General features: G+C 39.8%; 1 protein-coding gene across 1 annotated transcript; it reads left to right on the plus strand.

Annotated features, from left to right (window-relative positions):
* On the plus strand, positions 1–24,512 carry LOC107794635 (oxoglutarate-dependent flavonoid 7-O-demethylase 1-like). Its single transcript, XM_075233800.1, has 5 exons — positions 1–375; positions 490–662; positions 6,454–6,796; positions 6,895–6,992; positions 24,347–24,512. Exons 1-5 carry the CDS (start codon positions 118–120, stop codon positions 24,510–24,512), a joined length of 1,038 nt encoding a protein of 345 aa, XP_075089901.1. The 5' UTR covers positions 1–117.
* The last annotated feature ends 2,281 nt before the right edge of the window (positions 24,513–26,793 follow it).

Here is a 26,793-nt window from a genome sequence, read left to right on the forward strand (position 1 = left end):
TCAATGCAGTATCAACATGTGTATATATTTTACGAGCACACTTACAATTTCAGATCGACCTCTATACGTTTACTATCTATATGAAACAAGTTCTCTTAGAAAAAACCTCATTAATTGATGGAAGAAGCTGCAAGCTCGAGAAAGATAGGTAGCAGTTTGAAAGTACCTAGAGTTCAAGAGCTGGCAAAGCAACAACTAGCCGTTCCGCCACGATATATTCGTGATGATATCGAAACGCCTGTTTTGACATCCAATTCCTCTTCCATATTGCCTCAAGTTCCAGTCATTGACATGGAAAAACTGCTCGCAATTGGAAATGATGATTCAGAGCTTCAGAGGCTTCATTTTGCTTGCAAAGAATGGGGATTTTTCCGGGTACATATATTTCAATGATCAAATAAGCATAATCTTGTTTGGTTATCTGGATAAATTATTTATACATAATATAGTTAGTTATGTTACAACAAAATTTAACAATCTTTCTTGCAGTTGGTGAATCATGGAGTGAGCTCATCATTAGTGGAGAAAGTGAAGTCGGAAATCCGAGCATTTTTCGATCTACCACTGGAAGAGAAGAAGTTTGAGCAAGTAGAAGGGGATGTTGAAGGATATGGACAAAACTTTGTTTTTTCTGAAGAGCAAAAATTAGACTGGGCAGATATGTTTTACATGACCACTCTCCCTACCCATTTGAGAAAACCTCACTTATTCCCAAAGCTCCCCCTCTCTCTCTCTAATAAGTCACAAAATTCTGAGTTACAAAACAAAAGAGAGTTACAAGAGAATACGAAATCAAAAGAAAAATGAAACATGAAAAAATTACACAAGGTATACATACTATTTTGCCAGTTATATTTTGCTTCTGCAGTGACCATTTAAGATCTTTTGGAAAATAAAGTTTTATAAACAGCTAGCCTGCACCGACCCGCTTATTTTTCGCCCAAATTTGCCGCCTAAAGGGCTGCAAAACGAGCCAAACTTGGCTGGCAAAGACCAGAAGGTCTTTGCACATGGAGGCAACAATACGACAGGCTGTCCGAACCCTCCTGGGGGCCACATTCTGCCAGCAAAGTCACATGCAACACAACTGGGCAGGATCACAGTCTGCCAGGACAATCATGAAAGCATCTCACTGCCAGCAACGGCATGTGCTGCACAGCTGGGTAGGGCCATTTCCTGTCTGGGTGAACATGGGAGCATCTATCTTCCAGCAAGAACTGGGGCACAACAGTTGGACAAGACAATTGGCACATGGGCTGCCAACACATTCATGGAGATCACATGAAGCCAGCACAAAGCAGTGCAACACAGCTGGGCAGGTCCACAGCCAGCCTAGCTGCCTGTGGACATTTGTTGTATATATAGGAATGCTTAGGCCTTGTTAGAAGGCAGATCTCTTTACTTGTATTTCCTTCTTTTGTATATGAATTAAACTCCGAAAATTGGCCTTGACCTCTCATCTTTGTATGTCTTACATTTCGTTATCCCTCCAACCTTTGAGTTTGTGTGATTGCCTTGGTTCCAAGCACGATATTGTACTTATTTGTTGTTTAAGGCTGAAGCAAGAGTAGTAGTCAGGCTATCTTGCTGCCCTCACGGGTTGCCAAAAAAACGACCCCGTGACAACTGGTATCAGAGCGAGGTTAATCGACCATGGCAACTGATGGAGATAACGTTAATTTAGAAAACATTCTTGGAAGAGACGAGTCACCAACAAAACGGCAGAAACCAAAGAAGAGAGGAACAAGCAAAGTGCGAGATCCTGCTATAGTCGTAACAAGTGAGGCACCAGCTTTAGTGCTGCCCCCACAACAGGTTAGCCGTGGTGAAGATTGTGAGGCTTCTACCTCAAATCTCTTAAGCGTGAGAATGGATCTCATAGAAGCTGGTTTAGATGCTTTAAATCGGCACACGGGAGATGTTGAACACAACTTCCGCTCGCTTGAGTCTACTACTCTAGATGGACTTGATGAAGTCAAAGAAACGATAGATCAATCGATTTATGAGCACAAGGAAGGACTGACCAACCTTGAGCTTAAGCCGACCAAGGTTGTATCGGCATTGCACGGGGAAATTGAGTCCCTAAAGCAGCAACTGAAGGCAGTAAAGTTAGCTGGTGGCACTGGACATATAACAGTGCGCGAAACCAAGATCGAGGGCCCAACACCGAAGGAGTTTATGGGCAAATGAGACGCTCAAGAAGTAGAGAACTTCATCTGGAAGATGGAAGACTACTTTGAGCACCTTTGCATCGTTGATGAGGCTACCAAGATCCGGGCAGCAACGATGTATCTTGCCGATACCGCCATGCTTTGGTGGAGAAGGAAGAAAGCCAACATGGAGAAGGGAACTTGCTCCATCAAGAGCTGGGAACAATTCAAGTTCGAACAAAAGCGCCAGTTCTACCCCCAAAACGTTGTCAATGAGGCACGTAGGAAGTTGAGAGAGCTCAGGCAAACAACTTCCATAAGTGAGTACGTGAAGGAATTCACTAAACTCATCCTGCAGATTCCGAACCTGGCAAGCGATGACTTACTATTCACTTTCATTGATGGCCTTCAAGACTGGGACAGACAGGAACTACAGCGACGTCAAGTCCAAGACGTCGATGAAGCTATCGCGGTGGCTGAGTCCTTAAATGATTATATGACAGAAGCCACAAAGGCGAGGGACACCAACTTCCAACCGGATAAAGACCATGGATATCGGGACAAGGGCAAGCAAGTTGCTGCCCCTGACCGCGATTCCAGAGAACAAGGCAACAAGGCGTACTGGCACGACCGGTACAACCAAAGGAAGAAGGAAGCTTCTCCCCCCAATGATTGTTACATCTGCAAGGACACTAGTCATGGCTACAAGGATTGTCCTTCTTTGAAGAAACTCGGTGCCATAATTGCGGCAGAGCGGAGGCTAACATAGGAAAGAATCCAAGCTGATGAACAAGTCGAAGCAGAAGTTCAACAACCGCCGTGCGTAGCTCATCTTGGCAACATGATACTGGGTGCAGTAGTAGCCAAAAAGCCTGCTTTGAATCAAGCCGCCCAAGGGAAGCATGACATTGTCAAACTAGTTCACGCATTAGGCAACGATGTGATTGGCAAGGAGCGCCAATCAAGAGAGCCAGGATCATTGTTCGTGGATGCACGATTGAATGGATAATCTGTCCGTATCATGGTAGACACCGGCGCAACACACAACTTTGTACCCGAAGCAAAGGCTAATTCACTTGGCTTTGCATTTGGTCCTAGCAATTCGGTGCTGAAGATGGTAAACGCCAAACCCACCAACGTGAAAGGTGTTGCCCGCAATATGCAGTTCAACTTAGGAGCTTGGCAAGAAACGTGAGTTTCTTTGTCGCTTCCCTGGATGCGTTTGATCTGGTATTGGGGATGGACTATTGGGATGAAGTGAGACATATCTCAATAAGATCTACATTTATGACCCGAGGAGTCCATGTGTGGTACCGACAGTTCAGGTGCAGCAAGTTGTTAGTCAGTTGTCCGCGATTCAAATCGTGAATGGCTTCAAGGAGAAGGGAGCAACGGTTTTGGCAGTCGGGACAAAGACTAAGGAGGTCAAGGTGGACGGGGCCTTGACTCCTTGTGAACAGCGAGTCCTTAAGGGGAAGGACTTCATACCGTGGGCGAAGCCTCCTGCCATGGGTCCGTACATGGCACCTCCAAAGTTGGAGGATTCAAGGAAGCAACCGAAAAAGTTGCTTGGGTCGATGCATGTCAGTCCATCAGAGGAACCTTGTAGAGACAAGGGTGATAGGGAGCGGAGACAATCCAGGCAACCAACTATTTTCGTAACCCCTCCGATCGTCGACAAGAAAGTTGAGGCCATTATCAACCATCGGGTGATACAAGGAGTAGGTTGGGGCAATTCAAGCGCCCAATTTCTTGTCCGTTGGAAGGGGCAACCGCCAGGGGAGGTATCATGGGAAAAATATGAGGCGTTATGGCTGTTCAAAGATCAAGTTCACGATTATTTGAACCGTTGTGGCACCGCGGTCGTCGCCATTTCAAGTGGGGGAGAGTGCACTCACCCGCATATTTTTCGCCCAAATTTGCCGCCTAAAGGGCTGCAAAACGAGCCAAACTTGGCTGGCAAAGACCAGAAGGTCTTTGCACATGGAGGCAACAATGCGACAGGCTGTCCGGGCCCTCCTAGGGGCCACATTCCGCCAGCAAAGTCACATGCAGCACAACTGGGCAGAATCACAGTTTGCCAGGACAATCATGGAAGCATCTCACTGCCAGCAAGGGCATGTGCTGCACAGCTGGGTAGGGCCATTTCCTGTCTGGGTGAACATGGGAGCATCTATCTTCCAGCAAGAACTGGGGCACAACAGTTGGACAAGACAATTGGCACATGGGCTACCAACACATTCATGGAGATCACATGAAGTTAAGCACCAAAGCAGTGCAACACAGCTGGGCGGGTCCACAGCCAGCCTAGCTGCCTGTGGACATTTGTTGCATATATAGGAATGCTTAGGCCTTGTTAGAAGGCAGATCTCTTTACTTGTATTTCCTTCTTTTGTATATGAATTAAACTCCGAAAATTGGCCTTGACCTCTCATCTTTGTGTGTCTTTCATTTCGTTATCCCTCCAACCTTTGAGTTTGTGTGATTGCCTTGGTTCCAAGCACGATATTGTACTTATTTGTTGTTTAGGGCTGAAGCAAGAGTAGTAGTCAGGCTATCTTGCTGCCCTCACGGGTTGCCAGAAAAACGACCCCGTGACATAGCCGCTATATTGTAAGACCCCATTTGTTTTTCCTATGGTTAAGATATTTGAGTCTGAATACACATCTGAATTAAGATGTTGTATTAAGATTAAGATATCTGAATCTGAATACATATCTGATTGACTTAGTGCTCAACTATATACATCCTGATATAACAGTCATTTATTATGAAAATCATATTTTTCTCGGAACTGATTTTTAATGTTATATTAGCTCTCTATAACAACTTTTTACTTATAACAACAACATACATCTTTATAATAGTATATTTTTTGTAAAATTACCCCACTATAATGGCCATGTAGATTTCTAAGATTACCAATAATAAGCCTAAATATTTTAATTTGATCAATTTTTTAAAAAATTATGCACTTCTATAATATTAAAGATTTTAACTAATTCGATTAAAAAATATACTGGTATATTTTCATTCTAGTGCACAAAAGATTCTATTATGCACAATGCCTAATATTTGAATATCTCTGCACATATAATCTTTTTCATTGAATAAAGTTTCCATCTTGTATAATGCATAAGATTCAAAGATTTGCATATATCTTTTTTAGAGCTCTTCCATCAATCTTGAAAGAATTTAATTTTTTAGTAGCTTTAAAAGGTGTGTCTTAGAGTTTAATTTTTTGTACATTTAGTTGTGAATTAATTAATAATGTATTAGCTGTCTTTAATAATTAATTAGTGAAATACGTATACCATTTGAGATTTTAGATTTGAATAATTTTTTATCTTTTATATATAACATTAAAAAGGAATAAAAGATTAATTTTTAAAATAATTTTTATCTATAACAACCTGAAAATGTTTAAACGTCAAATGCCATTATAGGTATATAGCAATCATTCACTATAAAAGCCTGAAAATATCGGAACAAACAATGTTGCTCTAGAGAGGTTTTACTTATGTAGCTTAAGCTTAGATGTATATTCTAACTTGTGCCCTGATCTTCACTCTCTTCCTCTCTTTCAATGTTTGTATTGGTGAAATTACAAGTAATTACAGTTAAAAAATAAGATGAAGAAAAATAAATAAATAAATAAATATTCTTTAGGCTGAGACGCGGATATCTCGCTCTCTTTAAGGAGATTCAAGCCAACTACGGTAGTATCTTCACCAGTCCAACAGTAATATTCTTGACTTGTCCCCTCCAGGATATAACAGTCCGACAACGTTGTATGACTTGAACAAACTCTGGACAAGTTGTTGAGTCCAAACCTCTACCAAAATGAACACCTTCCTTCAACAAAATAATATTCTTTTTTGTAGAGAATAAGTTGGAGACTTAGATTTTCTACTTCTCTTAACTCTCCTTTTCACTGCACCAATTTCACTTTTTTCATGCACACTACAATATAATATTTTCCCATACCAAACACAAGGACGCAACACCACTATTTATAGGTGTACAATTTCTTTCATATAATAATTAATAAAGTAATTGGATAATAAAATCGTAGAACATGGTTGGTGGTTACAAAATTTAATCTTTTATGGGTAATTAGTGGTAGATCATGGTATTAGTGGTTTCATGAGTTACACGACCAAAGTAATGATCACTTTCTTGCCCATTTATAACCACTGCCTCACAAGAAATAATACACTTTAGTATTATAATTTTAATATTAAAATGCACATATATAACACCAACAGTTTGTATGATATGATTGGATATTTTGGAAATGCAGGGAAATCATGGAAGCACACTGCCAAGAATTCAAGAGCGTAGCAATAAGCATCCTTTGTCAATTGGCAAAGGCTTTAAAGATGGATGAAAAGGAAATGAAAGATCTGTTCACAGATGGTATGCAGTCAATAAGGATGAATTATTATCCTCCTTGCCCTGAGCCACACAAAACCATTGGCTTAAGTCCTCATTCTGATGCTGATGCCCTCACCATCCTTCTCCAGCTTAATGAAACTGAAGGTCTCCAAGTTCGAAAAGACGGTATTTGGGTTCCTGTAAAACCCCTCCCAAATGCTTTGATTGTCAACGTGGGCGATATGATGGAGATAAATAAGATTTTCCTTGTTATATGTTAAGTCTTGCTTTTATTTTCCCTGTCATCTCTTACTTCAGATATTCAAACTTCTAAATTTTCTTGGAAGTGTGTAAATTGATTTGGCAGATAGTGATCAATGGTGTTTATAGGAGCATTGAGCACAGAGAAGTTGTTAACTCAAACAAAGAGAGGCTATCTCTTGCAACATTCTATATCTTTAATGTAATGACCCAACCGGTCATTTTAACTTTTAGAAATTCGTTCCCTAAAATAAAAATTTTCGAATATACTTTTATTAATTTATGACTTGCGGGGATGGTTGATTCGGGATTTGGAAGCGTTTGGGTTGAAATCGGAACACTTGGTTCCTTAAGTTAGCTTTAAATGAACAAGTATGACTTCGGTCAACATTTTGAGAAAACGATCCCGGAATCGGGATTTGACGGTTCCAATAGGTTCGTATGATGATTTTGGACTTGAGCGTATGTCTGAATAGGGTTTTGGATAACCCGGGAGCGTTTTGACGCTTAATAGTAAAAATTAACTATTTGAAGGTTTAAACTTCTTTAAATTTGGTTTGGAGTAGGATTTTGAGTAATTGAAGTCCGTTTGGAATTCCGAGTTTGGGAATAGTTCCGTATAGTGATTTAAGACTTGCATGCAAAATTTCGTGTCATTCCGAGTAGTTTAAGTATATTTTGGCGCATTGGAAGTAAATTGAAGAACTTGAAATTCTTAAGTTTGAATCAATTTGGTTTAGGGTATGATTCTTAGATTTGATGTTGTTTTAGGCGTTGCAAGAGTTCGAGCGAGTCCGTTTTGTGATTTCAAACCTGTTGGTATATTCGGACGGGGTCCCGGAGACTCCGAGTGTCAATCGGACGAAGCTCGGACCAAGTTGGAAGTTGGGAGCCAAAACTGAAACTCCCAGCTACTGTCAGAATCGCACCTGCGCTTGGCCAGTCGCAGATGCAACAGAAGCTCGCAGGAGCGGGACTCGCATATGCGAGATTTTGAGCGCAGAAGCGGAAAAGGGAAGGGGGCAATCCACCGCAGATGCGGACGATTTGCGCACTTGCGAACGCGCAGGTGCGAAGCTTTGTGCGCAAATGCGAGAATTGGCCAGGCAAGTGAAACTCGCACCTGCGAGGATTTTTCCGCAGGTGCGTTCCAACTTCCACAGGTATGAAAGACCTATTTGGTAGAAAGCTTAAAAGAACGGGAATTCACCATTTTTGCCAATTTTCTTCCATACTCGGGCGATTTTAGAGCTTTTTGAGAGGAGATTTCAACTAACAACTTTGAGGTAAATTAATTCTACACCCTTTGAGTTAAATACCTAGATTATGGGTAGATTATAACTAGTAAATCTTAGAAATCAAGGGTTTAGGTGAAAAACCTAGATTTTTATAAAAATGAGATTTTAACCACGAAAATAGTTATGGAATTGGGTAGAAATTATATATTTGAGTTCTTGAGATTTTGTGTAACGTTTTCTTCCGAAAATTTTCGGAATCCGGGCACATGGGCCTCGGGTAAATTTTAAAAATTTTACTATTTTGGATAGAGTAATTTAATTAATAGATGAATTTTGAATTATTGAACATATATTAATTATTTTATATAACTTTTGGATAGTTTCGGATTTTTCGGCATTGAATCGAGAATTTTACGCGACGCGATAATCGGAAAGTGGACTTTGAGATGAGGTAAGTCTCTTGTCTAATCTTGTGAAGGGAAAATTACCCCATAGGGATTAAATTAAATAATTGTTGCTAATTGCGGGGGCTACGTATGCACGAGGTGACGAGAGTCCGTGCGTAGCTACTATAAATGCTAAAGTTCGGGTAGTTTAGGACTCAAAGCATGAATTACTTGTGTAAATTATATTCCTTGATTAATTAATATTAATTGATATATATGAATATATTGTGAATTGTTAGATAAAGTTATTAAAGGATGAAAATCTCATATGTTTGATTTTCTGTTTAAATCAATTAATTATTCAAAGAAATTATTCTCTTCCCGAATTTATCTCATAATAAATATACTCTCCTTCCGGAGGTACATATAAAAATGTCCTCCTTTCTTGTGCAGCGGGCCGAACGCCTTGGCAGGATAGATGGATCTATGGATCGCACCGCACGTCCCTCGACAGTGTACACGACACTCTGGATCGGGCCGTACGTCCTCGTCAGAAATCGTGCTTAATAATAATAATAATTACACGATACTTTAATAGCTTATTTCAGCTTGCAAAGCTAATTGATAAATTGAAAAATTCTTGGAATTTAATGAATTATTATTCTTGCTTGTTAAAGAATTAATTGTTATTCCTGTAAATGATACTTAATTGATAAATTAAAAATTATTTGAATTGAAGGAATTTGATTATTTCCGCTGATTTAATAAAGTATTTTAAATTCTATAAATCATGCTGATTTAAATATCCTAGTTGTATTTTAAATTATTATTATTGACCCATAGTGAGTGTCAAAGTCGGCCATCTCGTCTCTACCACTTCGAGATTAGGCTTGATACTTACTGGGTACGCGTTATTTTCGTACTCATACTACACTTGCTGCACTTTTTGTGTAGGAACTGAGGCAAGTACTAGTGGGGGACCTATCATTTTATACCCACGTTATCCAGGGGCATAGTGGTGAGCTGTTTCTATGATCCGTTCTGTAGCTACTAGTGTCTCTCTTTGTATTTTTTTCATTCTGTCTATTTTATCTCAGACAGTATTTGAGGTTTTGTATAATCTACTAGATGCTCATACACTTGTGACACCAGGTCTTGGCACACAAAATGGTAGAATTTGGATTTTATTATTTTTCTTGATTTTAAATTTTGTCAATATATTCTTAATTTATTGAGTTGGCTTACCTAGCTGTAGTGTTGGGCGCCATCACGACCTATAGGTGAAATTGGGTCGTGACAACATGGTATCAGAGCACTAGGTTCACGTAGGTCTCACAAGTTATTAGCAGACCTAATAGAGTCTTGCGGATCGGTACGAAGACGTTTGTACTTATCTTCGAGAGGCTATAGGGGTTAGGAAACTTCTTTTCTTCATATTCCATCGTGCAATTGATGTAGTTCTAAATATCCTTCTCTTATTCTCTCTCAGATAGTGAGAACGCGTTCGAACGAGGTTCCAGACCAGGGAAGAGCTACTCCCCCAGCTGCTAGAGGCAGAGGCTGAGGAAGGGCTCCAGCCCATGGTAGAGGGCGAGGACGTCCCAGGACTGTGCCAGTTATGCCGCCAGTCGGTCCAGCAGAAAATCCCATTATAGAGGAGTAGGGTAAGGTGCCTGTGGCAGAGCCAGTTCCGATGGATTTCACATCTGCACTAGGATTTCAGAATGTCATGGGTCGTATGCTGCGGTTCATGGACAATATGACTCAGGCCAGTTTATTTTTGGCAGACCCGGCCACATCTCAGGCGGGCGGGGGAGCACAGACCCCTACTGTACAGGCTCATGGACAGGCAATTACTGTATATAAGACCCAGGGTGTACTACCCGTGGGTGGAGCCCAGCCAGTGGCAATAGCTACACCTGAGCCCAGGCCAGCTGTAGCCGCCGATCCTCAGAAATTATTAGACAGATGGACTAGACTATATCCTCCTGTCTTTGGGGGTGAGCGACATGAGGATCCACAAGACTTCATTGATCGATGCAAGGATAGACTGTACAACATGAGGATATTGGAGTCTTATGGGGTAGACTTTGCTACTTTTCAGCTAGAGGGCAGAGCCCGTAGATGGTGGCAGTCTTATGTTCTTGGCAGACCAACAAATTCTCCTCCCATAACTTGGGACAGGTTCACCCATATCTTCCTGGACAGGTATATTCCACCCTCCCAGAGGGAAGAGTTGCGGTTTCAGTTTGAGCAGCTCCAGCAGGGTCACATGTCAGTAACTGATTATGAGGCGAGGTTTTCTGAATTATCTTGCCATGCACTTATGATACTCCCTACTGAGGCGGAGAGAGTGCGGAGGTTTGTATCCGGTTTACATACTGGTATTCAGGCCATTATGGCTCGAGAGGTTGAGATGGGTACTTCTTATGAGCAAGTTGTGGAGATAGCCCGGAGGATTGAGGGTGTTCATCAGCGGAGCCGAGAGCAGATTATGAGAGATAAGCGGTTCAGGTACTCTGGAGAGTTCAAAGGTGCTCCGTCCGGGGGCAGAGGTCAGTTTGTGAGGGGGCAGTCCAGCAGACCCCCATTTCCAGCACCACCACCTCCTCGAGGTGCTGTAGTGCGACCTTATCTCAGTGCTATACTAGGGAGTTCCTACCGCTCACCAGCTATTCAGGGTCCTCCCAGTGGGTATTCAGTTCCCCAGGGCCAGACACTTAGTCAGCAGCCCATTGCACCGAAGAGTTGTTACGAGTGCGGGGATCCCAGTCACATGCGGAGGTTTTGCCCCAGGCTTCGGGGTAGACCAGTACAGCGGGGTCATTAGCCTATGCTTACCGGACCAGTTACTCCACCAGTAGTCCGACCACCAAGAGGTGGAGGACAAGTGGGTAAGGGCCGTCCTAGAGGTAGAGGTCAGCCAGGCGGAGGCCAGCCAGTTGGCGTTCCAGCTCGATTCTATGCTTTTCCGGCTAGACCAGATGCAGAGGCCTCAGATGCTGTGATTACAAGTATTATTTCTGTTTGCGGCAAAGATGCCTCAATATTATTTGATCCAGGATCCACGTATTCATATGTGTCATAACCGGATCTACCGGTCCTGTATTATTACATTCTGTGGTTATGAAACTAGAGCAGATCTCCTGGATCCTGGATCCGTGGTTATGACACATATGAATACGTAGATCCTGGATCAAATAATACTGAGGCATCTTTGCCACAAACAAAAATAATACATGTAATCACGACATCTGAGGCCTCTGCATCTGGTCTAGCCGGAAAAGCATAGAACCGAGCTGGAGCCCCAACTGTCTGGCCTCCGCCTGGCTAACCTCCACCTTTAGGATGGCCCCTACCCACCTGTCCTCCGCCTCTCGGTGGTCGAAATACTGGTGGAGCAACTGGTCCGGTAAGCATAGGCTGCTGATCCTGCTGTACTGGTCTACCTCAAAGCCTGGGGCAAAACCTCCGCATGTGACTGAGATCCCCGCACTCGTAACAACTCTTCGGTGCGATGGGCTGTTGACTAAGTGTCTGGCCCTGGGGACCTGAATACCCACGAAAAGAACCCTGAATAGTTGGTGGGCGATAAGAACTCTCTGGTATATCACTGAAATAAGGTCGTACTGGAGCACCTCGAGGAGGTGGTGGTGCTGGATATGGGGGTCTGCTGGACTGCCCCCTCACAAACTGACCTCTGCCCCCGGACGGAGCACCTCTGAACTCTCCAGAGTACCTGAACCGCTTATCTCTCATAATCTGCTCTCAGCTCCGCTGACGTACACCCTCAATCCTCCGGGCTATCTCCACAACTCGCTCATAAGAAGTACCCATCTCAACCTCTCGAGCCATAGTGGCCTGAATACAGTATGTAAACCGGCTACAAACCTTCGCACTCTCTCCGCCTCAGTAGGGAGTATCATTAGTTCATGGTGAGATAATTCAGAAAACCTCGCCTCATAATCAGTCACTGACATCTGACCCTGCTGGAGCTGCTCAAACTGAAACCGCAACTCTTCCCTCTGGGAGGATGGAATATACCTGTCCAAGAAGATACGGGCGACCCTGTCCCAAGTCATAGGAAAAGAATCTACTGGTCTGCCAAGAGCATAAGACTGCCACCATCTACGGGCTCTACCCTCTAGCTGAAAAGTAGCGAAATCAACCCCATTGGATTCCAATATCCTCATGTTGTACAGTCTATCCTTGCAACGATCAATGAAATCCTGTGGATCCTCATGTCGCTCACCCCCGAAGATAGGAGGATGTAGTCTAGTCCATCTGTCCAATAGTTTCTGAGGATCAGCGGCTACAGCTGGCCTGGGCTCAGGTGTAGCTGCTGCCACTGGCTGGACTCCACCCACGGGTAGTGCACCCTGAGTCTAATATACAGCAGCTGCCTGTCCATGAGCCTGCGCGGTAGGGGTCTGTGCTCCCCCGCCCGCCTGAGATGTGGCTGGGTCTGCCGAAAATAAACCGGCCTGAGTCATATTGTCTATGAATCGCAGCATACGACCCATGACATCCTGAAATCCCGGTGCAGATGTGAAGTCCACCGGAGCTGGCTCTGCCACAGGCACCTCACCCTGCTCCTCAATAATGGGATTCTCTGCTGGATCCATTGGCGGCATAACTGGAATGGTCCTGGGACGTCCTCGCCCTCTACCACGGCCTGGAGCCCTCCCTCAGCCTCTGCCTCGGCCTCTAGCAACTGAGGGAGTAGCTCTTCCCTGGTCTGGAATCTCATTAGAGCGTGTTCTCACCATCTGTGAGAGAATAAGAGAAGGATATTTAGTACTACATCAATTGCACGATGGAATATAAAGAAAGGTAGTTTCCTAACACCATATAGCCTCTCGAAGATAAGTACAGACGTCTCCATACCGATCCGCAAGACTCTATTAGGTCTGCTCATAACTTGTGAGACCTACGTGAACCAAGTGCTCTGATACCATGTTGTCACGACCCAATTTCACCTATAAGTCGTGATGGCGCCCAACACTACAGCTAGGCAAGCTAACTAATAAGTCAAACGTACATTGGTTAAAATTTTATTCCAAGAAAATAATAAAATATCAACTTCTACCAATGTGTGTGCCAAGACCCGGTGTCACAAGTGCATGAGCATCTAGTAGATTATACAAAACTCCAAATACTGTCTGAAATGAAATAGACAGAATATAAATATAAGAAGAGACACTGGTAGCTGCAGAACGGCTCAGAAAGGCAGCTCACCACTATGCCTCGGGATGACGTGGGTATGTGATGATAGGTCCTCCACTAGTACCTGTCTCAGATCCTGCACAAAAAATGCAGCAAGTGTAGTATGAGTACGTAAACAACGTGTACCCAGTAAGTATCAAGCCTAATCTCGAAGTGGTAGAGACGAGATGGCCGACTTTGACACTATCCTGCCGAGGCGTTCGGCCCGCTCCACAAGAAAGGAGGACATTTTCTTATGTGCCTTCGGAAGGAGAGTATATTTATTATAAGATAAATTTGGGAGGAGAACAATTTCTTTTAACAATTAATTTATTTAAACAAAAATTAAGCATATGAAAATTTCATATTTTTTCTACTTTTCATAACAATTTACAATATATACATCAATTATTTTAATTAATAAAGAATACAATTCACACAAGTAATTCATGCTTTGAGTCCTAAATTACCCGGACTTTAGAATTAATAGTAGCTACGCACGGACTCTCGTCACCTCGTGCGTACGTAGCCCCTGCAATTTAGCAAAAATATATTTAATTTAATCACCTATGGGGTAAATTTCCCCTTCACAAGATTAGGCAAGAGACTTACTTCAATTTGCTCCAATTTAATCCACTAGAAGGCCTTTTCCACGATAATCCAACTCTGTCTGGCTCGAATCTAGCCAAAATAATTTGATATAATCACTAAAAATTATAGGGATCAATTCTATAAGAAAATACTATATTTTTAATAGAAATCCCGAAATTAATTAAAACTTCGTCCGTGGGACCCACATCTCGAAATCCAACAAAAGTTATGAAATCCGACAACCCATTCAATTACGAGTCCAATGATACCAGTTTCACTCAAATTCGACTCCGAATCTATACCGAAATCTCAAAAATTCGTTTCTATGAGATTTCTAATAATATTTCCCAAATTTAAATCTCAAAACACTAATTTATGGTGAAAACATTGATATACTTGTATATATTGACCAAATCCGAGTTAGAATCACTTACCCCAATATTTTTCCCTTGAAAATCTGCCAAAAGTTACCTCTGCTCAAACTCAAGTTCGTCAAAAATGGCAAACGGGACGAATGCCCTCTTTTTATAAAACTGCCTAGCAGCCTTCGGAACTGGTCCTCGAACTGGGCCTCGATCGCGGCTTCGATAACAGGCTCGAGCCTGGACCTCGGTCATGGCCTGCCTTCGATCAGGACATCGAGGCTGGGCCTTCGATCAGGGCATCGAGCATGTGCCTTCGATCAGGGCATCGAGCATCGGGCTTCGATCAGGGCATCGAGCATGGGTCTCGATCCTAGCCCTCGATCCTTACCTTCGATCATGTCCTCGAGCTGGACCTTCGATCGTGGCTTTGATCTCAAGCTCGAGCCTAAGCCTCATCAACCTTGGGCTCGATACCTGGGCTCAATATCAACTCAGAATATCCAACAGAAGAGGAAACACTGCATCAACTTTTAAGTCCAATTTTTGATCCGGTAACCATCCGAAACTCACCCGAGGCCCTCGGGACCTCAACTAAATATACCAAAAAGTCCTAAAACATCATACGAACTTAGTCAAACCTCTAAATCACATCAAACAATGCTAAAACCATGAATCATACCCCAATTCAAGCTTAATGAAACTATGAGTTTTCAACTTCTACAATCGATGTCGGAATCTATCAAATCAACTCCGATTGACCTTAAATTTTACACACAAGGCATAAATGACATAACAGAGCTATGAAAATTTTCGGAACTGGATTCCGACTCGGGTATCAAAAAGTCAACTCATCGGTCAAACTTCCAAACTTAAATTCTTATTTTTAGCCATTTCAAGCCTAATTTAACCACGGACTTCCAAATAAAATTCCGAACACGCTCCTAAGTCCAAAATTACCATACGGAGCTGTTGGAATCATCAAATTTCTATTCCGGGGTCATTTTCACAGAATTAGATATCCGATCACTATTCAAACTTAAACATTTTAATTTGTTTCTTCAAAATTCCATATCTCAGGCTAGGGACCGCGGAATTTGATTTCGGACATATGCCCAAGTCCCAAATCATGATACGGACCTACCGGAACTGTCAAAACACTGATCCGAGTCTGTTTGCTCAAAATATTGACCAAAGTCAACTCAATTGAGTTTTTAAAGCTATAATCCACATTTTAAATCTATTTTTCACATAAAAACTTTCCATAAAATTTTACGGATTGTGCACGCAAGTCAAGGAATGATAAATAGTACTTTTCGAGGTCTTAAAACACATAATTAATTATTAAATTTAAAGATGACATTTTGGGTCATCACACCCACACAACAATCCGGTGCTGGAATTGTTAATCCCGCATTGGAAGCTTGGAGGAAGGATAAGGGGTATGCTTATGATGTATGCAAAAAGGGTAAATATCAGGTCAGTGAGACGAGTCAGTTCAGCGGACCTCATCCCCGTTATGTGAAGTGTGGGAGATGCTATCCAAGAGTGTGTTACTATGGTACAAAAGTATGCTACAAGTGTGGTATGACGGGCCACTTTCAAAGAGATTGTTATTTGTCTCGCCAGAGCATGGGCAAGGGTATGGCACAGCCAGCCAGTTCTATAGCTACTACATCCACAACGCCTCCCCCAGCTAGAAGCACTATAACGCTTGCAGGGCGTGGAACAACTAGGGGTGGTATTCAGAGCTCGGGAGGGCCCAACAAGTTTTATGCTATGAGGAGACGTCAAAAGTTTAAGGCTTCTCCTGATGCGGTTACAGGTATATTGACTGTCCGATCTCATGATGTGTATGTTCTTATTGATCCTGGTTCCACTTTGTCATATGTCACCTCTTATGTTACTATGGAAGTTGGGATAGAACCGAAATAACTTTATGAGTCGTTCTCTATATCTACTCTTAGAATGGGGCACAGTATTCGTGAAGCCTTTTTATCACAATTCCTTATATTTACAACCTCTTGAGAAATTGAGTTCTATAATGGGTTCCTTGAATTGCGTTATAACCCTAGGTTAATACTTTCCACTACTTCCCTAAATTCTCAACAAGGGACAATACTTGATGAATTTCGTACAGAATCTTTTGATTCAAATGGATAACATCTGCTCATTTGTGCCTATACATACATCACCATAATATTTACCTATGCGGTATCATATCCAATGGAAAGCAGCCTAGTGTTGAGATCCTTCTTAAGTCACTGTTTTCCTCTCCGGTATATGTGACTTCTATGGTTGGAACAATTATTCTACTCATTTATGAATAGTATCATGAATCCTTTTCATTGTCTAGTAACATGAGAGTATATATTAGCACCTATCATGTGCGTACATGCCAATTGAAAGGGGCCACTTATCCACATAAAAGTTTCTGAGCAACTTGATATTTATCACAAATTAATCACAGGGAGGTCTTGTTGTTTACCCATCTCGGTATGACTTTCATGTCCACCTAGATCATGCATCAGTGAGTAACTCACCTTGTTCCTAGTATTGTGGTTGCCCGTGAATTGGCCTGATATGGCAACTTGAGAGTTGTTATGGCAAAAACATGTCTAGCTCACGGCAAAGTGTTCATTCTCTCTAACTAATACATGATTTCATCCAACATTAAGATGTCCTAGTTACATGATTCCACTTGTGTGAGATTGAAAGTTAAGCAGCCTTATGATGAGCATATTGAATTGAAAGACAAACTCATCGTATCTCTAGTCCTCTCACATAGGATCAAATATTGGCAAAGGTTAAGCTGTGGGAATGATAATAATCTCACAAGTGTTCAACTTCTTTTCATCCTCGTAAGCTTGTGGCATAGATTCCTTGTGCTAGTTACTGTTAAGAGTGTAATGCAACTTTGGGTATCTTGAAACCCATATCATATTCAGGGTGCTAGAATATTCTCATTTCAAGTTAAACTGATTTTCCCTACATTCCAAGAGCCGACTGGTGTCACATAAGTGCTATCTCTCTTTGAGGACCACTATTGCCATGCCGTATGGAATGAAACAATTGTTGTTATCCTTTTCCTGGCTCATAGTATTCCAAGAATAACTGACGCTAATGTCTTTATCCTCCAAACCATGCCTCCCACATGTCACACGTCTAAAATGACTCATTTATTTAAATCTCCTAATCATGAACCTGATCCCTACATTATCTATGCCTACTAGTTAACTCTATGACTCGTTTGTTGAACCGATGGTGTCACCACAACGAATCACCATGTCAGTGCTATTGGTAGTGACCTTCATGTCTCTTAGGATATAACCTCCTGAAATGCCGTGCTCAGCACATTGATGGATTCTTGAATAGTTCCAGCGAAATCTCGAACCTCGCTGTTCATGTTTGTAGCAAATCTATTGAGTATTGTAGGTTCAGGCATGTCAAACAAGAAGCATCATCCCATGATCAAATATATGGGATAAGAAATTTTATGGTCATAGTCAAGCTAGCACATCTTAGAGAAATTGTTGGAGGTTGCCAAAGGTTTAGTTTGGGTGTTCGGTGTGGAGATTTAGAGTTGAAGAAAGTGAATGGGTTATTCTAAATATTTTCTACATGAGGATGCTATGTGTATTGTCAATAAAGGTAAAGTATGTGAAGTCACATTAGGCCTTATGAAATTTTGAAAGGAAATAGGCTAAACTATGAGTATGATGTTTCCCTATTATTGTTCTTCGTGTACCCGGTGTTTCATGTGTCTATGTCTAATAAGGTGAAGATAACGGATAATGGGATTGTAAGGAGCAACTATTTGTTATCCTTGTTAGGAAAGTCCGGGAGTTGAGATTATCTCCGTTAATGTGTTATGGCGAAGTCTGTAAGTTGAGGAGACCACATGGAGGAAAACAAAAAGTGTTAAAGAAATAAAATGTTACCGCTTGAGTGTATAGTTAAATGATTGTGATTTGAAAGGTACTTCTGTGTGTAATGATTTAAATATGTGCAGCTCATGTCCAGATACCACTCTTGATAGTATAATACCTGTGATGATGAGATTAGTGACGTTGTTATACATGGTGATGTTTTGTCAAGTTGCGGATGTATTGTTAGGAATTGTTTTGGTGTTACTCTGGCAGGTGGATAGGCCCAGTTACATGGGAGACTCTAGCGAAATTGTTTTTGGAAATTTAGGGAGTTAGCCAAATTTTGAAACTACTGGTGTGTGTGAACTAATAGTTGAACCACATTGAATGCTAACGACGAATTTTTACCCTCATTCGAGGACGAATGATCCTAAGCGGGGGAGAATGTAAACCTCGAAAAATTTTGAAGTATTTCAGTGTAAAGCCCCGTAATTTTTGCAAGTAAATTCAAGTTTTCGTGGTGCCAGAGTAGGCTTACGTGTTTGAGGATGGTATAAGATCTTTGCGGCTCGCCAGCTCACCGCAGTTCAGACTTTTTGGGCTGAACAATGCACCGAAAAGTAAAAGAAAATTTTTGGCAAAAAAGCGCATTTATGCGGCCGCATAATCACTCTGCGGGCCGCATAATGGCCGTAGAGTGAAGCAGTAAGTTTGGCCAACTTGAGGTCCGTTTTGCGATCGATTATGCGACTGCATAATCGATATGCGAACCACATATCGGTCGCATAATCCCTCTTGCATTTTTGCGGAGGGAGTTCTGCGGTGCATTATGCGACCGCAGAACGAGTATGTGCACCGCATATTGGTCGCATACCTGGGCCTAAAGTTCAGGCCCCTGAGGGCCATTTCTGCGGTCACTTTGCGGACTGCATAGCCTATGCGGTCGCATATGTGACCGCAGACCTGTGTCGGGGCACCCATTTTCTTAATTTAAAACCCGACCCCCATTCCGTTAAAATACAATCTTAGTCTATTTTGAAGCTCATTTCTGATATTTCTAGTGTGAGAAAGAGGGGCTTTTAGAGGGAGGGCCTAATTTTCATCAATTGATCTTCAACCATCACTCAAAGCCTTGGAAATATTCAAGTAGAGCACCAAAATTCTTCACCCTAAAAGGTAAGGCTTCATCACCCCAGCTCTTAATTTTAAACATAGCTATAATGGGGTATTAGTGTGATACTTCATGGGTATGTGATAAAGAGTGTGGGAAAAATAAAAAGTGAACTAGAACCATGAACGTTTTCCTAATTTTGGGTTCAATTTGTATATTGCTAAAATAGATTGAGGTTGCTAAGGGTTTCGGATAATTGTAGAGTCTAAAGAAGCACGATTGAGGTATGTTGGCTAAACTTTCTCTCTTGGAATTGAATTCCATAATGTTTCTGTAAGTTTCAAAGTGTGGGTTACGTATTAAAAGGTTATGGCTTTGAGTCGTGTTTCAATGAAAGATAGAATTATCTAAAAGCTTTTGTACTAAATTCATGCCCATTAGTGTCTGCTTTAACTAATGCTTTGATTTATAAATATATCCAGTGTGATTCGAGTTCTATATACTCATGTATTGTACATTGTCATTTCTGGGAGAGAGTATTGCAAGAGTAAATGGTGTATTGACTGTTTATGATTTTTCATGTATGTTTCTTTTGTTGGTTGGTATGCTTCATTCTTTGGGAAGAAACCATTTGTGTTTGAAGTTTCCATTTCAAATGGATTTGAAGTATATGATTTCTAAAATATCCTATATGTTGATACTTGATGGTGATCTTTGAAATTGAAAGAGGTGAAAGTGTGGAATATGAAATACGGCCATCTTGCCAGGAATGAAGAATCTTGTGAATGGCCTAATGAGCCAAGGAAATATTGTCGTTATGAATGACTGGAAATACTAATGAGAATTCATAAAATGTGAAAGATGTTGAGGTGAGTACAATTGTATTTATGATATTTCTGTTTGCAAATCAAATCAAAACTATTTTTGGGAGCATCATTAGCAATACCGAGGAAGGATGGGTCAAAAGGCCCACACCTGAAACTACACGTGCCGGTGTAAGAGTGGATTGTGATATTATTCCCCTTAATTGGGATGAAACTGGAACCTTTGTAGATTGGAAAAGTCAACCCGCACGGCATATGTGGGAAGGCGGCCTAGCTGATCGGGTGGAGATCAGACGCCATATTGCGCATATGGTGGTACTACTCTTGGTAACAACTTTCTTTCGCATCACATGTCAAACCACATTGTTCGTGGGGAGATGGCCTAGCCGATCGGGCGTGATCGGACTCCGTGCTAACAAAGACGGTGGTATATCGGTGCTAATGATCTCCCAACCAAAATTATATATGAAGTTCGTATTTTGAAAATTATGTTTTAACTGGACGTTTGGATATTGTTGATTGTGACTTGCTGTTTCAATGTGTTGCCTTTTCTTATATGGGTATTCTATTTTGAAAGAGGATTTTTAGCTATACATACTAGTGCTATTCGACAGTACTAACGTCCCTTTTGCCGGGGGCGCTGCATCTTTAATGGATGCAGGTGGTTCTTCAGCAGGCGGCATTGATCAGTGATAGCAGTACACTCTTTTCAGCTGATTTGGTGAGCCCCACTTCATTTCGGGGTCATGTATCTTTTGTTTCTCATGTATAGTGTTTTGAGGTATAGCCAGGACCTTATTGCCGGCATTTCCATATTAATCTTCTATTGTACTTAGAGGCTCCGTAGACAGGTTGTGGGTTATGGTTGATGTCGGGGATTGAACTAGAAATGTTGGTATTTGAAAATTATATTTTTTATTAATTCTATAAACTCGTAATGTTTTGAAAATTATGAATGAAGCTACTAATGGGAATGAAAAGGAAGTTGTTAATAAAATCTTTTCAGTGATTGATTAATGGAGTACATCTCCTCTTTATTCATGGATGAGTTTGGGTAGAAGGAAGTCTAATAGGCTTACTCGGCCGGATTCTCTCGATTGAGCGCCGGTCGCGCTCCCTGAGTTTGGGGCGTGACATATCCACACTTATTTAGCACTCAAGGTATTATTCTAAACCCGTTCGAGTACGAACGTTTGTTTAAGAGGTGAAGAATGTAATGATCTAACCGGTCATTTTAACTTTTAGAAACCCGTTCCCTAAAATAAAACTTTCCGAATATGCTTTTATTAATTTATGACTTGCGGGGATGGTTGGTTCGGGATTTGGAAGCGTTTGGGTTGAAATCGGAACACTTGGTTCCTTAAGTTAGCTTTAAATGGACAAGTTTGACTTCGGTCAATATTTTAAGAAAACGACCCCGAAATTGGGATTTAACAGTCCCAATAGGTTCGTATGATAATTTTGGACTTGAGCGTATGTCCGAATCGGGTTTTGGATAACCCGTGAGCGTTTTGACACTTAATAGTAAAAATCAACTATTTGAAGATTTAAACTTCTTTAAATTTGGTTTGGAGTAGGATTTTGAGTAATTGAAGTCTGTTTGGAATTTCGAGTTTGAGAATAGTTCCGTATAGTGATTTAAGATTTGCACGCAAAATTTCGTGTCATTCCGAGTAGTTTAAGTATATTTCGGCGCATTGGAAGTAAATTGAAGAACTTAAAATTCTTAAGTTTGAATCAATTTGGTTTAGGGTATGATTCTTAGATTTGATGTTGTTTTAGGCGTTTCGAGAGTTCGAGCGAATCCGTTTTATGATTTCAAACCTATTGGTATGTTCGGGCAGGGTCCCGGGGACCCCGAGTGTTAATCAGACGAGGCTCGGACCAAGTTGAAAGTTGGGAGCCAAAACTGAAGCTCCCAGCTACTGTCAGAATCGCACCTGTGCTTGGCCAGTCGCAGGTGCGACATTCGCAGATGCGACAGAAGCTCGTAGGAGCGGCATCGCATATGCGAGATTTTGAGCGCAGAAGCGGAAAAGGGAAGGGGCAATCCACCGCAAATGTAGACAATTTGCGTACCTGCGAACGCGCAGGTGCGAAGCTTTGTGCGCAAATGCGAGAATTGGCCAGGCAAGTGAAACTCGCACCTGCGAGGATTTTTCCGCAGGTGCGGAGCCGCAGGTACGTTCCAACTTCCACAGGTGCGAAAGACCTATTTGGCAGAAAGCTTAAAAGAATAGGAATTCACTATTTTTGCCAATTTTCTTCCATACTTGGGCGATTTTGGAGCTTTTTGAGAGGAGATTTCAACTAACAACTTTGAGGTAAATTAATTCTACACCCTTTGAGTTAAATACCTAGATTATAGGTAGATTATAACTAGTAAATCTTAAAAATCAAGGGTTTAGGTGAAAAACCTAAATTTTTATAAAAATGAGATTTTAACAACGAAAATAGTTATGGAATTGGGTAGAAATTATATATTTGAGTTCTTAAGATTATGGGTAACGTTTCCTCCGAAAATTTTCGGAATCCGGGCACGTTGGCCTGGGGTAAATTTTAAGAATTTTACTATTTTGGATAGAGTAATTTAATTAATAGATGAATTTCGAATTATTGAACATATATTAATTATTTTATATAACTTTTGGATAGTTTCAGAATTTTTTCGGCATTGAATCGAGAATTTTACGCGACGCGATAATCGGAAAGTGGACTTTGAGACGAGGTAAGTCTCTTGTCTAATCTTGTGAGGGAAAAATTGCCCCATAGGGATTAAATTGAATAATTATTGCTAATTGCGGGGGCTACGTACGCACGAGGTGACTAGAGTCCGTGTGTAGCTACTACAAATGCTAAAGTTCGGGTAGTTTAGGACTTAAAGCATGAATTACTTGTGTAAATTATATCCTTTGATTAGTTAATATTAATTAATATATATAAATATATTGTGAATTGTTAGATAAAGTTATTAAAGGATGAAAATCTCATATGTTTGATTTTTCTGTTTAAATCAATTAATTGTTAAAAGAAATTATTCTCCTCCCGATTTATCTCATAATAAATATATTCTCCTTCCGGAGGTACATATAAAAATGTCCTCCTTTCTTATGGAGCGGGCCGAACGCCTTGGCAGGATAGATGCATCTATGGATCGCGCCGCACGTCTCTCGGCAGTGTACACGATACTCTAGATCGGGCCGTAAGTCCTCGACAGAAATCGTGCTTAATAATAATAATAATAATTACACGATACTTTAATAGCTTATTTCAGCTTGCGAAGCTAATTGATAAATTGAAAAATCCTTGGAATTTGATGAATTATTATTCTTGCTTGTTAAAGAATTAATTGTTATTCTTGTAAATGATATTTAATTGATAAATTAGAAATTATTTGAATTGAAGAAATTTAATTATTTTTGCTGATTTAATAAATTATTTTAAATTCTGTAAATCATGCTGATTTAAATATCCTAGTTGTATTTTAAATTATTATTATTGACCCATAGTGAGTGTCAAAGTCGGTTATGTCGTGTCTACCACTTCGAGATTAGGCTTGATACTTACTGGGTACACGTTGTTTACGTACCCATCTACACTTGCTGCACTTTTTGTGCAGGAACTGAGGCAAGTACTAGTGAGGGATCTATCGTCTTACACTCACGTTATCCATGGGCATAGTGGTGAGCTGTTTCTCTAATCCGTTCTGCAGCTACTAGTGTCTCTCTTTGTATTTTTTTCATTCTGTCTATTTTATTTCAGACAGTATTTGGGGTTTTATATAATCTACTAGATGCTCATACACTTGTGACACCAGGTCTTGGCACGCAAAATAGTAGAATTTGAGTTTTATTATTTTTCTTGGTTTTAAATTTTATCAATATATACTTAATTTATTAAGTTAGCTTGCCTAGCTGTAGTGTTAGGCGCCATCACGACCTATAGATGAAATTGGATCGTGACATTTAACCCCGACTCTGAATTAGGTCCTTCACACAGCCTCATTGGACCACATAATCCTGCAAAATTCCGAAGTGTTCGTGTTGAAAATTTTTTGCAGGATTTGTTTGCACTAAAACATGATGGAAAATCGTTCATTGATTGCATGAAGTTAGAGACCAAGAATGACGAATCCTAGGTCGCATTTGATCCTCTACTTTGTTTATCAGCTTATCAATAACACATGAAGCTTTTTATGAGTTACACTTCCAGCTTGTTTGGATGGCTGTTACCCCCGGTACTGACGGACGCACATGGTGGAAAGCGGGTTTAATTAAATCCATTTTGTCAAAAAATAATACTGTATATATGTATAAATTACGATTAAAACTGCATAAATTTTGTATAAATATTTTATTTGAACCCACTTGACAACTATTTTACGACTAAAGTTATGTTCTTCTAAGATTGAACCCGCTTGCACAAAATCCTGGGTCCGCTATTGGTTACCCCTTCTTATTGTATTGTATTGTATTACATCGTATCGTATCGTTATGTATCGTATAGTATTAAAATTATATTCTAAAAATTAATGTTTGTTTTGATTGTTATTTAAGTTTTATTGTACTGCATTTTTAAATCAATTGTTACGTAACAATGAAAAAATCAATTTTATGTGACAATCGATATAGTATGGTGAAATCCATGAATATATGCACTTCAAACTATACGCCATATATATATATATATATATATATATATATATATATATATATATATAAAAGAGGGATTAGAAAAGATGATGTTGCATATTTCTTTAGCCAAGAAACACACTTATCTTTTTTCTCCTTTTTTTTGAATTTTTTTCTTTTTCTTTTAGTCTTTTCATTCAATCCAACTTATTAAAAGGCTGCAATGTCTATTAAAGAAATATTAATGCTGACCATTTGCCCATTTGCTTTCCCCTATTTCTTTATTGCGTTTTCGGTTACACCGTTTTAATGGGTTCTATCCTTTGTATGTTCTTCCTTTTTAAAGTTTTGTTTCATTTCATATTTTCAGATCTTCCTCCATGCTAATGTGGAGTTGTTCGATATGAAAAGGTAAGCAAAGAGTTCATTTTCTAACTTTTGTTATTTAACTTTCTATAAGGTTTTTCTTATAAATTTTGTTGAATCTTCAAATCTTTGTCTATTCACCTTATGATATACTAGTAGTCGTACCCGCGCGATGCGCGATCAATATTAATTAACATAAATTGTGATCGGGCTGGTTTGAACATATTAGATCATATTACTTTAATAAATTTCAATTGTCATCTTATTTGTCAATATGATATACCCAATAATAAAATCTCTATTAAATTAAAGGAACTTATATAGTCATTGAATAACTTTTTTGTTTCTATTATCAAATGTTTAGTATTTTTACATTGTTAATAGAAATTTTTATTAGCAAATTATAATGTTTAATATTTTTGTCTGCTCGCTTTCTTTTTGTAATATAAGAGAAGATATATATTTTATTAACCTTGAAATATTTTTTATTTTAAATTTTATTCTGTTGTTGTCAATAATATTATTATAAAATATTTTATTTTATTATTATATAGATATTTAAATTCAAAAATAATAACCAATAACTAATTATTAACTAAATAACTAATTATTAATTACTTATGCCATGTGACTTTTTTCTAAGCTGCCACTTGGCTTAATGAGAGGGCTTTTTCCTCTCCTTCAAATAATAGATAGATTAAAAACTCCAACTTGAAACTACTCTCGAATTTGAATGCAAAGTTTTTTTTTAATTTTTATTTTTTATTATAAAATATTTTATATATATTTAAATTCAAAAATAATAACCAATAACTAATTATTAACTACTTATGCCATGTGGCTTTTTTCTAGGCTGTCACTTGGCTTAAGGAGAAGGCTTTTCCTCTCCTTTTAATAATATATTGATGATAATGTTTTATAGATTTAGATATAAATATAGTATTTTTCATTGTTAATACAAAATTTTATTAGCATATGACTTTGTTTAATATTAGAAATTTTATTCTAATGTTCTCAATTATATTGTCTGAATTTTAATGAATAAAATCTCTATTAAATTAAAGAAACTTGTATACTCATTGAATAACTTTTTTGTTCTATATATTTTTTTTTAATAATGTGTCATGACCCGAAATTCCCTCCTTCGGACCGTGATGGCACCTAATATGCTATAAGCAGGCAAACAATTAATTTGACGACGTATAGATACTCGTCACCTCGCCTATACGCCGTTCACATGCAATTCACATAACAATAATTTAAGGATTCTATTCCCTCAAGTCAAAGTTAACCACGCCACTTACCTCGCTTTGTAAATTTCAATCAATTACTCAACCACAACTTTTCCTTTTAAATTTATCTCCAAAAGCTTCAAATCTATTCACAAACAATTCGATATATTCAATACGAATAATAGGAATT

Source organism: Nicotiana tabacum, chromosome 17, assembly GCF_000715075.1.
Source record: "Nicotiana tabacum cultivar K326 chromosome 17, ASM71507v2, whole genome shotgun sequence".
NCBI lineage: Eukaryota > Viridiplantae > Streptophyta > Magnoliopsida > Solanales > Solanaceae > Nicotiana > Nicotiana tabacum.

Excerpts from the sequence above, each read along its gene's own strand:
- LOC107794635 (XM_075233800.1), top strand. The coding sequence starts at position 118 with ATGGAAGAAGCTGCAAGCTCGAGAAAGATAGGTAGCAGTTTGAAAGTA. Across the intron at positions 6,797-6,894 it reads AGATAAATAAGATTTTCCTT|ATAGTGATCAATGGTGTTTA; the intron begins GTTATATGTTAA and ends TTGATTTGGCAG. Across the intron at positions 6,993-24,346 it reads ACATTCTATATCTTTAATGT|CGACTCTGAATTAGGTCCTT; the intron begins AATGACCCAACC and ends GACATTTAACCC.